Genomic DNA, 16,976 nt, shown 5'->3' with positions numbered 1-16,976 from the left:
CTAAATCTAATTGGATGCGCCTTACATCAAAATGAACTTCCGTTACGAGCTCTTTTTGTGAAACTTGATGGTGACACAACAGGGCCAAGAGGCTTCAGTGGTCTACTTGGCAAAAGATGTGCTGAAAATATTCAGGATATAAATCAAGTTTTGTTTGAATGTATTGAAAACCCAATTGTAGATAAATATATTCCAGAAGAAATACTAACAGACCTTAGTTGCGATAAAAGACTTTTATTTGAATATTGCAAAGGAATAGGTATTGGTAAAGTTTCTGATAAATGGGCTGCCTATAAAATTGGACCGCTTAACCATGCAAGGTAATTAACACTAGCTATCCGCCTTCTTTGCTTCTTGTAATATGTTGGGTCATAAAAGAAGCGAAATTTCAAAAAATTTCAAAAATAGTCATCTTTTTTTATTAAAAAAAAATTAAACAAAAACCATAAAAAATTTTACTTTTTTATTTTTTATTAAAAAATCATAGTTTTTATATTATTAATTTTTGAAAGTATGAGGCATTTGGTGTACCCTAATATATATATATAAATATATATATATATATATAAATATATATATATAAATATGTATATATATAAATATATATATATAAATATATATATAAATATATATATATAAATATATATATATAAATATATATATATATATAAATATATATATAAATATATATATAAATATATATATAAATATATATATAAATATATATATATAAATATATATATATAAATATATATATATGTAAATATATATATATAAATATATATATATATATATATATATATATATATATATATATATATATATATATATATATATATATATATATATATATATGAGTATTAGTAGTTGCTGTAACTGGAGTGAGCTAGTTAGTGTGGTATCAACACACTGTCAGCCAATTTGTTTGATTGCTGCTCCTCCTGCAATCAAGATCTGCTTTAAAACTGTTTACTGATTGTGCTTTCACCAACTCACTTGGCAAGCTATTTCACAAATTGGCTGATCTATGAAATTAAAAGTTTTCACAACAGGCTTGCTTAGTGATTTCTTTAAAATATTTAAAGCTGTGACTTCTTGTTTGAGTTTGTTGAATACTAGTTTTTTTTTCTTTTTCTGAATGGTAAAAACCGTTTAAAAAGTTGAATCATCTCCTCGTTGCCTCCTTTTTGTCAAGGTAGTCAAGTCAAGAGCTTTTAAACGATTCTCATAGTTGATTTTTTTAAGTGATGGTATTAATTGTGTTGCAGGATGTTGGACTCTTTATAATAAATCAGTTTCTATCTTTCGAATAGGTGAGCAAACTGGTACTGCAAACTCTAACAGTGGTTGCACAAAAGTAACACAAAGTATTCTCAGCAGTCTAATATCTAAACAAACAAAGCATTTTCTAATCCAACCCAACATTTGTTTATCTTTGCCTACTTATTTTATTACATGATTTTTCTATTTCAGATTGAGAAGATTACTCCAAGATTACTTTTAGATTCTGTTATGTTTAACTTTTGTTCATTGATATAAAGGGGTGATTTATATATATATATATATATATATATATATATATATATATATATATATATATATATATATATATATATATATATATATATATATATATATATATATGTATATATATATGTATATATATATGTATATATATATGTATATATATATGTATATATATATATATATATATATATATATATATATATATATATATATATACACAGGGGCTATTCTAGACCATTTTTGACAGTGCCAACTGTATTTGGGTGCCGATTTGGGCGCTACTCGAATTCAGAAATTAGGAAGCTTTTTTTTTTTAAAAAATATATATAATATATATATATATATATATATATATATATATATATATATATATATATATACACACTATACACACACACACACATAATTATACTGTTGTAAATGTGTATAAAAACTTTTTAAAAAAAAAACACAATAAAGTAAAAACCTGGATATGGATTTCAGTTCATTTTTTTCTACTTCTTCTCCAATTCCAATTGTAAAAATAGAAACACCTGATAATGCTAACTGTTTTGCAGAGTTTTTTACATCATCTTCTGATTTACCCATAGTAATAAGAAACAATATTTTTTTGCCAACAACACGAGAAAAAATTTTATGAAAAGATGAAAGAGCACTGCCTATTCGCCGACCAGCTTCTCCTTTATAAAAGATGGCGGAGCATGCAGCTTGTAGAGCATAGTTATCAGTGTACTGTCTTATAAAAAACAAAAATTTTAATACATGCTGTGTTAATACAGTTGTGTTTAAACATGTTTAATACATGTTTAATGTTAATGCTGTCTGCTTACAATCCTATTATTTTAAAACTCAAAACATTGACTGCTGCATGATTCTATTATTATCAGATAATATGGCTGCAAGAATGACTTTATCAGATTATATTGAAGTTAATAACAAGCAAATAGAATTTTAATTTATAATTTATATACTTATAAGAATCATTTTTTAACTTTCTTCATTTTTCTTTTATAAAAAATATTTCATAAAACAAATTTTTTCTGCTATATATTATATATATCAATATCATCTAATTATTATCATTATTTTATTTTAGCCAAATAAATTTTATTTTGTACCTGAATATTCCAAGACTTTGATCAACTGCACCCCCATATGTTACTATAGCAGCAGTTGAATTTTTAGCAAATAATTTGAAAATGTTGTAAGTAAATTTTTGGAGGAGGTCGAAATGTACATTGATTGTGCTATCTATCAGAAAACCAACTTCTGCAGGATTAACAGCTATAAAAAACAATATAAAAATACTTCGTATGTCATACTGATAATCATTTTAATAAATTTAATTGGATGATATAAATATCAACAGACTCATGACATTTTTTGAATTAAAAATTTGATAATGAATCATTTAAGGAAATAGCTCTATTTGCAAACTACGTTTTATTTTCTGTTTTATTAAACTTTTTTTTACTTATCTATACTTTTTGGAAAACATCGACATGGTGTTTTCAACAAACACTTCAAAAAAATTTAACAATTAAGCAATACTAACAACTAGATAATTACTTATTTAAAAATGATCGTATTATTTATTTGTTTTTATCATCATATCTATTTACACCTGTATACATTACACTGTTGTATATTAGGGTGTCCCAAAAAAAAAAAAAAAGGTCGAAATAGGCTAAAATTACCCAAAAAACACTTTTTGTTCCAGTAAAAGTGATAGCTGTAAAATTTCATTTTTCAAAAAAAAGTGCAATTTCTTTTGTGAAAAATGAAAGTCTCTTAAAAATATTTATTTCTAGTTTAAGAAGTTATTCTCTGTCGATCTGTATGAGGTTCTTTATTGTGTTACCCAACAAGCTGTCTCTAACAAAGTTCTGGGCCAATAGGATAATCTTTTCTGCGCAGCAATAGGCACATTCAATTAGTTTGAAAAATCTTTTAAATATATAAAATGTCTAACAGTCGTTTCGCTTTATCCACCGTTTTAACTCCCCAACATGAATCTCAGCTATCCTACCAGCTCAATAAGCTCCTACTTGCTCAGTAAGCTCCTGAAAGCATGAACCACAACCTATTGAAACCCTGCTTAGTAAGCTCCATTGACCTGCTAACAACTAGTAGCTTTGGTTTCCTTATATGAAACTGCTCAGACAAATAAAAATATGACATTTTTATGATCTTTTTCTTTTCCTGATTCATCACCTAGGGTGCATTCTTAATCATCTTATAAGCAAGCAGGTATGAAGCATTTACCAAACACCTTAGAAATGAATTATTATTATTATTTTTAAAAAACTCTAAAATGTATTCCCCCCCCCCCAAAAAAAAAAAAAAAAACGATTGACAATATAATTTAACTATTAATGGAAGGCTCCAGATTGAGGAAAATAAAATAGTGGTACATCTCCTAAAAATTAAAAGACAACTTGTTCACAAAGCTTCTTGTAGTCCCCGTGTTAAATATCTCTGTGGTCAATGGGCTCTTGAGGAACTTCAGGACCCCCCTTTTAATGTTGTTTAAAAACAACCTAACTTGTTACCCATTCTAATCAAACCTGATGTGCTCTGTCTTATCCACCTTGTTCTGAGTGACCAGCTTTTATATAATCTTACATATAGTGCTTTCCTGTGCCATTTTATTTTCTCATCAATAAGATCCTCTGCAAAATGAGAAATGTGTACCTCCAACATGTGTTGCCTGCAGATAAATCAGAACAGGGAAGGTTGTGAAGATGGTACAAACTCCATAAAAGAACTTCACTGTTGAAATCAGTGATGTAAAGAATTTTAAAATAGTTTAAAATATATTTATAAAATTGTATATCTGAGGCTTTCCAGTGCTGAGAAGCTGGTTATAATATTCTAGCAATCAGCTGCTCATGACAGCTGGTTGATTGAATACTTTATAAGAAACAGTAGTTTTCTGGTATTAGTGCCTTCCTCTTTTTTTCTATATTTGCGTCTATTTTGACAGGACAACCAATGTTAGTCACAAAACTGAACTTTTTAAATGACCAAAGATGACTTAAATCCGCATGTGATATGGTTTTTTTATAAGAGAATTATATGTTTATAAACATATAAGGTTCAGGTTATGTTTAAAAATTAGGCATATGATAAGCATTTTGCTGTGTGTTACTTTAAATCAGGTTTATGAACAGAATACTGAAATTTTCGTTGTTGTTTATTTGATGCATAAAAACCATTTAATGAGGTTATTGCTTTGCAAAACAAAAATATTTATATACAAGTGTTGATAATTTTTTTTTGACCACAAGGTCTTCGAGAATGTACATGGTTTTATAAGCTTAAGAATAATTATTATGAGCCTCTTAAAATATTTTAAATAAGTGTAACCAAATCTGTTACAAAAACCCAATAATCATATAAAATGAAAGCATGCATTAAACTAATAATAATATTATTCACCTTACTATTCAACAATAAATGTTTAAAATAACAAAAGAATGAGAAAAATGTCCTAAGAAATTAAATAACATTGACAGCAAAATAACATTAATTTTCAAAAGAATTAGTTTTTTTAAATTTTACAAAAATCACTTTTTGACAACTGATTTTGTTTTTTTGGTTATTAATAGCCTCAGTGAACAAAAGGAAAAACAAAACCTATTTCTGGTACACCTTTTTGGTGAGCGTAATTTAGAGCTTTTGGTAATACTCAAAATTACGCATGTTTTTGAGCACAAATCTTATAATACCGGAATTCTTAAAGGTGTTTACTTGATGTATGAAAACCATTTGATGAAGTTGTTTTTTATTAGAGCAAAATAAAAATATTTATATATCAAATTCAAAGAAAGTTTATTTGTCTTTCTACAATACTTACGAGAAAGCGCGCATTTTTGTAAGCTTAATCATATTTCTGAGCCTCTCAATACATTTTGCCTAAACATACCCGAGCCCAATTCTTAAAACCAAAATATGCTTTTAAAAAGTCATAATAGCACTATTCAATAATTAGGCACCATTATTAACTTTATTAAAAACAAAATAAAAGATAAAAATAAATTTCATTACATATTAATCCAACATTGATATAATGGACATTTATTTTCGAAAAAATCAATTTTTTCAAATTTTACAGCTATCACTTCCTGGCTTCAAAATTTTTTTTCTGTTGATTTTTAGCTTTAGTGGACTTCAGAGAATGGGAAAAAAATGAGAGATATCCTGAAGAAAAAAAAAATTATGTTTTTGGGACACCCTATTGTATATATATATGTATGTCTGTCTGTCTGTCTATCTGTCTGTCTGTCTGTCTGTCTGTCTGTATGTATGTATGTATGTATGTATACATACATACATACATACATACATATATATATACATACATATATTTATAAATATATAGACTGAATGTATATGCATATATATATATATATATATATATATATATATATAAATATATATATATATATATATATTTATATATATATATATATATATATATATATATATATATATATATATATATAGGTGAGCAGTGCGACATAGACATACTAAAATAGCCTGCTGCTCACCTTGTTTAGGTGAGCAGTGTGACATCATACCGAAATACATTACATACAGTACATACATTGATTGCCTGACTTGCAGCAGAGTGCTGCTACATTGTTTGAGAGTTTGGCATGGGCAGCAAAATTTTATTTCATTATTCTTTGTTTTTTTCTTCTTACTTTGAAAATGCATATTTAATTAATGTAACAAAAATATGGTAACAATTTGTTACATAAATACGCTATAGTAAATATATATATATATATATATATATATATATATATATATATATATATATATATAATATATATATACATATACATACATACATACAGTCTATATAATACATACAGTAATATTTATAAAAATATGCATACATATATGTATAGTAGATATATATATACATATATACATATATATATACATATATACACATATATATATATATATATACATACATATATATATACATGAATATTTATATATAAATATTAATATGTACATATATATCTTCATATAGAAGTAGAAAGATTTTAATGGTAAAAAAAACTCTTTCAACACTTTTCTTTTTAACATTTGAGCAACATCAACAATTAAGCAACATTTTAATGTCATCTCAAAGTTAAAACAGTTAAAATAATGTTGTAGTACATTAGGTTTCACCGTTTTTTAAAAATCCACAATAATAATGACTAGAAAGTTTTTTTAATTAATATGTGTTTTTGTTATTTTATTGTTTTATAATATTTTTTAAACATGCGAGGAGTATTGCTACATCGACTGACATATAGGTAAAACATGCAAGGTGTATTGCTTTTTTACTGCAAAATAAGCGCGAAATGTTGCTACATTAATATTATATTAATAATTTTTATAGCCTGCTGCTACAAGAGATTGCTGCTACACTGACTATTTTATAGCCTGTTGCTAGAAGGAAGTGCTGCTACATCCACTATCTTATAGTCTGCTGCTACAAAGAAGTGCCGCTACATTGACTGAGGGTTTGATTTGGGCAAACAATCTATCATTTAAAAAAAGTTTATTCAAGTTTTAAAATTTTTTCAAGTCTGGTTTATTAGCGTTTAATTTAATTTAATTATGTCCAACTTATAGAAAAACTTTTTGAAAAACATGCAAGATTATATATATACATATAAAAATTCTTTTCATTATTATTGAGGTAAAAAACAGCAATAATGATGAAAAGAAAGCTTTTTAAAAAACCGCAATAATAATGACAAGTTTTTTAAAAAACCGCAATAATAATGACAAGAAAGCTTTTTTTAATTAACAGTGTTTTTTTGTTTTGTTTTTTAAAAACCTTTTTTTTAAACATGTGCAGAGTTTTTAGTGCTGCTACATCAACTATCTTATGGCCTGACTCGCAACGGAGTGCTGCTACATCAATTGAGGGTTTGGTTAGGGCAGGCAGTCTATCATTTAAGAAAAACTTAATGTACTTCTGCATTAATTTAATTGTTTTAACTTTTTGATGACAATAAAATGTAGCTTAATTGTTGAGGTAGCAAAATTTTAGTTAAAAAAGACTTTTTTTTTACATTAAAAGTCTTTCAACTACAAGATAAGGATATATATATATATATATATATATATATATGTATATATATATATATATATATATATATATATATATATATATATATATATATATATATATATATATATATATATATATGTATATATATATATATATATATATATATATATATATATATATATATATATATATATATATATATATATATATATATATATATATATATATATATATATATATATATTAGGGTGGGTCATTATGATGTAAATGTTAAGTTTGGGCTGTGAAACATAACTACTATGCTGCATTACAGTCTACTTATGAAAAAAACTCCTTTTGAAATAAAATGGAAGCATGTCTTGGATCCGTAACTTTGGGAATTAAAATTACTGTATAATCATATAATATAAATACACATGGTTTAATGCTATGTTCCATTACTCGACATCTTGTTTTATTAAATTTAAAAATGCAAGCAGTTGTTGAAGAAGAAATAGTTAGAGTGTAGTAGGCAACACATAACAGCAAATTATTTGCTATTTGTAATGGCTCAAGAAGTCAGATTTAGAGTCAATTTTCGGTAATTCTGCTCCAGATTTGTGACACTGCAAATCATTCCATGCCGTGATTTGTGTCTGAAAACTTTCATAGTTGTTGCTGAGATGTCTTTAATAGTACGTTCAACTGCCTGAAAATGGCATGGAATACCACTCAAGATATCAAAGTGGAACTGGAAATGTTCAAGACCATCATTAGAAACAGTTGATAAAAGTGGTGGTGTTGTTGTGATAGCAACAGACCAGTCAATCATCTTTATGAATGATAAAGCTTCCGGATCAAGCTTGATGCTTAATTTATCAAATACACGTATCTTGCTATTTAGTGATGTAGCTCGTGCATCAATTATTTTGTCACACGAAAACTGACCAATTGATACATTTTCATCTGTTACTCCTCCAAGAAGAATGTTCTCAGGATGAGCAAAATAACAGTTATTTTCCAACACTGGTTCAAGAATTTTTCAGTCTTTTTTCCCTAGTTCATAGCACTGCTTCATAAGATAGAAGAAATTTCTTGCTCCGTCAAGGCAGGAAGAATGACGCTTTATGTTGAACCACAATAGCACATAAACATTTATGATGAATCTTGTAATTCTATACAATGGTTTTGAAGGATTTTCCTTAGACATATACAAATGTAAAATTTAATTGGCCTTTGTTAGCCACTTTGCATAGTTTAGATTTCCAAGCATATCAGTCTGGAGGACCAATATTTGATCACAAGCAGTGATCAAATATTGATCCTCCCTACTGAACAGCTAAGCAAGCTTTTAGAAGGTATATCTGATCAGAGCTAAAATCTTTCTAAACATCAACACTTACATCCTCAACTTTACCAGGTATATGTTTAAAGTTCACAATAACTAAATCTCTTGGATCAAAATCTAGTGCAATGTCTATTTTACCTGTTGAAGTAGCTGGACCTGTTGAACGTCCACCATCCAGAATGGAGAAATATTTGCATGTAACAAGCAGACCAACCATTGCAATGTTTTCCGAAGACCTTTTTCTAATTTTCTGATTACTCCATTGTGTTGACCTGTGTTACACAGAACCATCACAAACAACTGCAGCTGATTTGATGTTGTTGATGCTCAATAATATCTCTTGTGCAATATCAACAGCTTTACTACTTTGTGGCATGACATGATCGACATATTTGTTTTGCGGAAATGACATTATCAAATAATGTTTTTCTTTGAAATTTTGTCGGACGCCACTTGTTTTACCAGAAGTGATATCCTGCTTCCCATCAAATCCAATGCAAAGTACTTTTTAGACTTCACCAACATGCTTTTTAACTTCCTTTTTCCTCCACATATTTTTCTGACAACAAAGTTTTGCTGGGTCAATAGCATTCTATGGTGTTATAAGATCTAAATCTTTTAGTAGAGCATTTGCTATTAGGCAAGCATCCCTGTTACTGATTTTACTCCTACCCATGGTCTTACACAACTCAGGATATTGTTTAGTATTGTAAACCTTGGTCTCTTCATCACTTGACATCACTTCATAACTTGACATCACTTTATCATCTGACATCTCATTCGGATCAATTTCTTTATCAAACTTCAATTTCTTATCTTTAATTGGTAAATTGCATGTTTTACTTCCTCTTTTTTCTCTCTTCTGCAGCTTAATTGTTTCTTCTTTGTCTACTTTTCCTATTACCATCTTCCGTACCATTTTTTGATCTATCCAGATATATATATATATATATATATATATATATATATATATATATATATATATATATATATATATATATATATATATATATATACTCTTGCATGGTCGTCTATAAGTTTTTACTATAAAATGTCAGTAATAGGTTTTTTTTTAAAAAAAAATTATTTTAAGGACCGGAAAAACTTCCCTTTTTTTTTGGGAAAAAGCCCAACCCAAACCCTCACTCAATGTAGCAGCACTCCGTTGCGAGTCAGGCTAGAAGATAGTTGATGAAGTAACACTGTGCATATTTAAAAAAAAACACAAAAATGCAAAATAAAAGACCACAATGTTTTTAAAAACATTCAGAATGTTTTAATTTAATTTAGTTTTAATAAAAATTGTGGTCTTTTAATCTGCATTTTTTTTTTTTTTTTAAAAAACATTAAATTTAATTAGTTTCTTCAATTAAATGAATGCGATTTTTTATAATCTAACCTTAATTTTGTCAGTCTAAATAGCTTAGACAAGCGTAGAGCTGTTTTTTACCACAGACTGTGCATCTAAGCCCTTTACTGAAGGTATATATATGTGTGTTTATATATATACATACATATATACATATATATACATATATATATATATATATATACATATATATATATATGTATATATATATATATGTATATATATATGTATATATATATATATATATATATATATATATATATATATATATATATATATATATATATATATATATATATATATATATATATATATATATATATTAGTAGTAAAAAATCACTTAACAAAATTTTTTTCCATTTAACACTGTTAAATGGAAAAAATTTAACACAGTGTTAAATGGAAAAAAGTTAAAAAGATTCATCAGAAATGCATCAGAAATGCATTTCTGATGAATCTTTGTTGATGAAACACAGTGTTAAATGGAAAAAATTTTTGTTAAGTGATTTTCTACTACTAATATAATTGCTCTGTTCTTTTAAGAACATTGAGCACTCTATTGTGTAGAATACTTTTTAAATTTGTTTAAATATATATATATAAATATATATATATATATATATATATATATATATATATATATATATATATATATATATATATATACACACACACACACACATATATATATATACCTATATATATTTATTTGCACATATACATATATATTTTTTTTAATTCACCTCCCCAAGGCCGAGAAGACCACTACAGATGAGGAGGCTACTTAATTGTGGTTATAAACCCCTCTCAACTCTGAATCCGAAACACAGACCTTGACGAACAAGGTCATTGTGCAGAGAAACAAGTTGAGTGCAGTACTACCAGGGACATGGTGGGGATCAAAATCAAAAATATATATATATATATATATATATATATATATATATATATATATATATATATATATATATATATATATATATATATGTATATAGTTCTATAGGTTGTTGCATTTGGGAAGCACGGAAGGAAAAAAATGATTCTTACGCCAACACATAAGTTACTTTTAATTACTTTTGACTTTCGTCCAACATTTGCGTGTTGGACGAAAGTCAAAACCATTAATTTAATTAAAAATTAATTGTTTTTTAAAAAAACCACAAAAACACAAATTTAATTGACCAGAATGTTTTTAAAAACAATCTGAATGTTTCTAAAACATTCAGATTGTTTTTAACAATATAAACAATGTTTTTATTTTTATTTTCTTTTATAAAATGTTTTTATTTTTAATTTTTTTAATAAAATGTTTTTATTTTTATTTTTTTTACTGTAAATCATGCGGAGAGTGTTGCTACATCAACTATCTTATAGCCTGACTTGCAAAGGAGTGCTGCTACATCGACTGACAAATAGCCTGACTCGCAAGGGAGTGCTGCTATATCGACTGACCAATAGCCTAACTCGCAACGAAGTGCTGCTACATCTACTATCTTTTAGCTTGACCCACAAGGGAGATCTGCTACATCGACTGAGGGTTTGGTTGGGGCAGGCAGTCTATCAATTAATAAAAAATTCTGGTCTTGCATTTTAATTTTTACTTTTTGTCAACAAAATATGGAAAAAACTTTCTGACAACATATAAGAGTTCTATATATATATATATATATATATATATATATATATATATATATATATATATATATATATATATATATATATATATATATATATATATATATATATATATATAAAAATCCAACAACTTTGAGAAAATTAACTACCAAAATTAATTCTAACCAATTTTTAATGAAATTTCAAAAACAGAAACTTGAAATTATTATATTTGTACCAAAATTATATTAAATAATCAAAAAATTTTTATTGTTAAATATAATTACGAGGTCTGTTTTATGTTTTTAAACTCCATTTAAAAATAAAGTAAAATAAAAATTGTAGATAGAGTAAAACATATGTTGTTGACAGTCTCTTTCAAATATATTTTAAAAATTGGTATTGGCTTGACAGCTGGTAAATAATAATCTTATTTAATAAAGAAAATATAGTGAGCTTCGAAAATATGTATAATCCAGAAGCACCTAGTAACAATATTTATGATGACATAAATAGATTCAGTTTTATTGCTGTTAAACTCTTAAAAATGTTTAGTTTCAAAACTTGGTTCTGGTTTAATGATACCAGTTGCATTGTTAATTAATATACAGCAGATATGATACGAATAACAAAATGGATAAGAACATTAACTTACAGATAAATAAACTTACATGAATAGGAGAACAAATAAACTTACATGAATAGGAGAAAGAAGTTTCTGCTGACTGCCATTGCCATGATCTCATAATGTCTGTATTTGTACTTATTAAATGGCCTGATGGGCCGCATGCCTTTGATACAGTTCCAATAACTTAGGCACATAATTACACACAATTAGACACATAATGATGCTAATAAAACATTTTTTAATAACATGCATTCTTTTGGTAATAGATAAAAAATTACTTTCAGAAGCAGCGGTTGTCATAGAAATAACTAGATTTATCAAATCATCAAATGGACTAGAGAAGACAGTACTCGAAGAAAATGACATTGAAGACAATTCAGACATAGGTGTTCTACCATTTAAACTGCATGCAAAAGCTATAATACCATACATTCTAAATGCTTTTGAAGGAGCAATAACATCATCTGCTGATGGACCAGCAGTAATAATATAGACAATACTTGGATTATCTGGAGGAGCTTCACTTAGTGCATTTAACTTTAAAATAAAAAAAGAAATTTTTTTAAATAAATATTTAATTTAAGTAAATTTAGACACAAAAAATATTTAAAATAATAGGTCTAAATAAATTAGTAAAATACAAAAATCTTTATAAATCTTTGTAAAACAAAGATTTATAAAGTTTTCTAAATATGAAAGATAAAACATTGAATAAGTTACCATTGCCCACATGGCTCCACCTGTATTTCGTTTTCCAAAATAAAGTTTTGGAATTATCTTTGCAAATTTTTTTATATCATAACCACTTCTGTACTGTCGAAAAGAAGTTATTTCATAGATTGAAGTAGCATAAGATGCAACATTAAAGTGTGTGCCTGCTAGTGAGTAGCATTTCATAATATTGTAAACTAACCTTCGGATTGTATCAAAATATTCTTCTTCAATAGTTCCATCAACAAGAATGCCTACGTTAGCTCGACTTACATCTAAAATAAAAATTTTAATAACTTTTTTAGGCAAAGTATTACTTTAAATGAAATAAAATAAAATATAAAAGTTGTTCATACATGTATTTATGTGTGTATATGTATATATATATATATATATATATATATATATATATATATATATATATATATATATATATATATATATATATATATATATATATATATATATACACACACACATATGTAGCAAATTATAAACACCTAATATTAAAAAACCATTTATATTAAACTTCTATATATAAATAAAAATAAACTAAAAAAAAAATCCTGGCTGATGTTTTCATAAATATTTATTTTAAAAACATACACCCATATTGTATATTATTTGAAATAGATCTCCAGTTCCACAATGTTTGTAGTCTTCTAAAACCTTCATTTAAGTTTTCACTTTCTTTTACTTGGCTTTTTCCAATAACTAAGAAAAGTAAATTTGTCATAAGTTCAAAAGTATTATTTTTAAATCTTTAGTTATGAATGCTTTTGGATTAGACACCTTAAGAGACCTGTATTATTATTACAAACAACGTGATGGATGACAATGAGGATGATACACATTATATTAGTTATTTGCTATTCAAAATAAATTTAAAATCTATTTAAAATCTATTTAAAACCTTAACATTAAAAAAATATATCTATCTACTCAAAAACATCTGATAACATGCATTTGTGCATTTTCTATTTTTCCACATTATTCTTCATTGTTTCCACTTTATTTTTTATGACTACCTCATTGTAGTCTGCCATCATCCTTTTCTTTCTTTTACCTTTTCTGTGATCATAATAAACTTTATTATTTTTAATTAAGTTTTATACATATATATAAATACATACATTCAACTAAAGATAATTTCACTGCACTCAACATAGTGACTAGATAATTAGGAGAACCAACATATTGCTCTTTTTCTGAATATGCTACTTCATTAATTTCTTGATAAGTTGATGCTTTACCAGAAGCAACTGCCATGGTGTATACCCTGACTCCTGAAAAATAAGTTTAAATTTATTTAGTTTATTTACTAGTAAAGTTTTTGAAAGATTTAATGAAAAACTTTTGATCAAAATAAGAACAACTAAATTTGTCTGAGCCAATTAAGTTTATCTGAGCCAATCAAGTTTGACTATAGTTTGCCAATTTATATTGATAATTAACAAGCCAATCAATATAATTAAGATGTTTAACTCAATCAAGTTAACAAATGAATAATATAAAGATATATTCATAACTCTTCTACAAATACATTTTAACTTATAAATAACTTTTTCTTAGAATGTGAATATCAATATGGTTAAGTGTGTGTATTTGACATGCCAGCTAAGCTTTTTCACACACTTTTCAAAGTTTATTATTTAAGGCTTTTCATGTGTACAGATTTATTATATATTAGCCATTTATCTGGAAATGCTATCTGCAAAATAAGATATTGCAAACTGATAAAACTTGATAAGTAATGTTTGCAATCTCCAAGATAACTAAATTTAAGACAACTTATAAATAAATAAGCAATATTTAAATAATTAAGTAAAATTGTTAAAAAATTAAGCAAAATAATTAAATAATTAAGCAATTGCCACAGTAGTGTTCTTTAAAAAAGTGAACAATTATATTTTAAATTCCTTTTCCTAAACAAAACAATTTACAATTGAAAATATTTTTTTGTTGCCTTTGTATAATGCATGATTCCTTTTGAAAGAAATATTATTATTTAGTTTCTTTAGAAATTTTTCTAGGTGGCAAGCCTGTTAACAATATTTAAATAGATTTTTGTGCCTTTTATAGAAAAGAACAACAGAAAAACTGCTAACAGAAACTATGGTAACAGTAAAAAGGTAAGTTTAAAAGTAAGATAACAACAAGCGACTCGATGCTCAAACTCGATGCTCGAACTCGATGTTCTCATCAATCCTCGATGCAAATTTGCTTCTGCAACACAAAGATTGCTTACAGGTGACCCACAATTACTACAAGCATATTTAGTATGCAAATTTTATAAAAGACTTGATGTAAAAAATAATATATGTAAACTTTGATGTATGTAAAATAAATTATAGGCAATTATATCATATATATTGATATATGTAAATTTTGATATAAGTAAATTTTGATTTAAGTAAATTTTAATATATGTAAATATGTCATATATGTAAATACATATGTATTGATGTACATAAATTAATTTTATATAAATGTAATTTTATAAAATTTCCAAACACAAATAAAATTTTTTATAAATTCCTTCCTCAAATTAACTTTTCCTGCCTGTAACCTTGTAATAGAAATACAAAAATAATACCTTCCCGAGTAGCAAACAATGTTGGTACAATATTGTTTATAAAGTTAACATACTGTAAAAATTATTGCACCAATATTGTTTGCTTCTTTGTTTTTTTTTTAATAGCAATGAAATAATTTTTAATAAAAGTAAATTTTAAATCAAAGAATGTAAAATATGCAAAATTGAAAATTGGATATTCCAAATTTCATTATCACAGGATTTGATACCAGCAAAATAAAATATTTAGTGTAAAGTAAAATATTTAAAATGAAATAATAATAGAATAAAAGAAAAAAATGTTTACAACAATATAAAATTACCTGCCATTCTGATTTGTCCTCCAATTATATTTAACTGTTTGTGATTTTCTGAAGATCCAGTTACAATAAGAATCAATACACAAGGATTGTTGTTGGTTTTTTTTTGTGTTAAAAACAACAAATAGATACTTTCTAATGCTTCAGCAGTTTCTCGAAAGCGCCCTTGTATAAGGGGAATAGACTCACAACTCTTCTACATTAGAAAAATTTTAAAAAATCTTTACAAAAACTTAAAAAAATCTCATTTGAGTGATTAAATTTTTTATACAATTCAAGTGATTGATCTAACATGTTTGATATAACTGATTGATCTAAATGATTGATATAACTGTTTGTTATATTCTCATTCAAAATATAGGAAAATATTGAACCTGAACATCCTGGGGAGTAATAAACATTTTCCATTTTGTAATGACATAAGAACTCTTTCCATAGACTACAATTGTAACAAAAGTTCCCTGAAGTTGGAATAACCTTATAAAGTTAAAAATTAGGCGTTGAATAAAAATTATGTAACGACTGTCAGTTCCATCTACAACAAATGCTAAGTTTGTTGGTCCAATTCCTGAAAAAACATAAAAATTTTTGAATGATAGAGAACAACAATTTTTAAACAGTAACAAAAACTGAGAAAACAAAACAGAAAAAAAGTTCAGGTTCAACAAGATTTATTTGTATTTTTTTTTTTAACTATTCACCTCCCCATGGCCAAGAAGGCCACTACAGTCGAGGAGGCTACCTTAGTTGTTGTTACAACCCTCTCTTAACTCTATAACTCCGAAATACGAACCTCGACCGCTGTGTAGAGAAACAA

At 26.2% G+C, this 16,976-nt stretch overlaps 1 protein-coding gene across 2 annotated transcripts in view; it reads right to left on the bottom strand.

The window, feature by feature from the left end:
• LOC100200905 (uncharacterized) overlaps positions 1–16,976 on the bottom strand; it is an 80,678-nt gene that overhangs the window by 13,984 nt on the left and 49,718 nt on the right. For both annotated transcript variants that reach the window (XM_065818532.1, XM_065818533.1), the window contains exons 9-17: positions 16,534–16,727; positions 16,163–16,355; positions 14,398–14,550; positions 13,871–13,978; positions 13,274–13,539; positions 12,832–13,090; positions 12,623–12,736; positions 2,646–2,811; positions 1,994–2,263 (exon numbers count right to left, since the gene is read on the bottom strand). In XM_065818532.1, coding sequence (XP_065674604.1) covers positions 1,994–2,263; positions 2,646–2,811; positions 12,623–12,736; positions 12,832–13,090; positions 13,274–13,539; positions 13,871–13,978; positions 14,398–14,550; positions 16,163–16,355; positions 16,534–16,727 — 1,723 coding nt within the window. The remainder of the gene's footprint in view (positions 1–1,993; positions 2,264–2,645; positions 2,812–12,622; positions 12,737–12,831; positions 13,091–13,273; positions 13,540–13,870; positions 13,979–14,397; positions 14,551–16,162; positions 16,356–16,533; positions 16,728–16,976) is intronic.

This window comes from Hydra vulgaris, chromosome 14, assembly GCF_038396675.1.
Source record: "Hydra vulgaris chromosome 14, alternate assembly HydraT2T_AEP".
Classification (NCBI taxonomy): domain Eukaryota; kingdom Metazoa; phylum Cnidaria; class Hydrozoa; order Anthoathecata; family Hydridae; genus Hydra; species Hydra vulgaris.
This window is presented reverse-complemented; position numbering and strand designations above follow the sequence as displayed.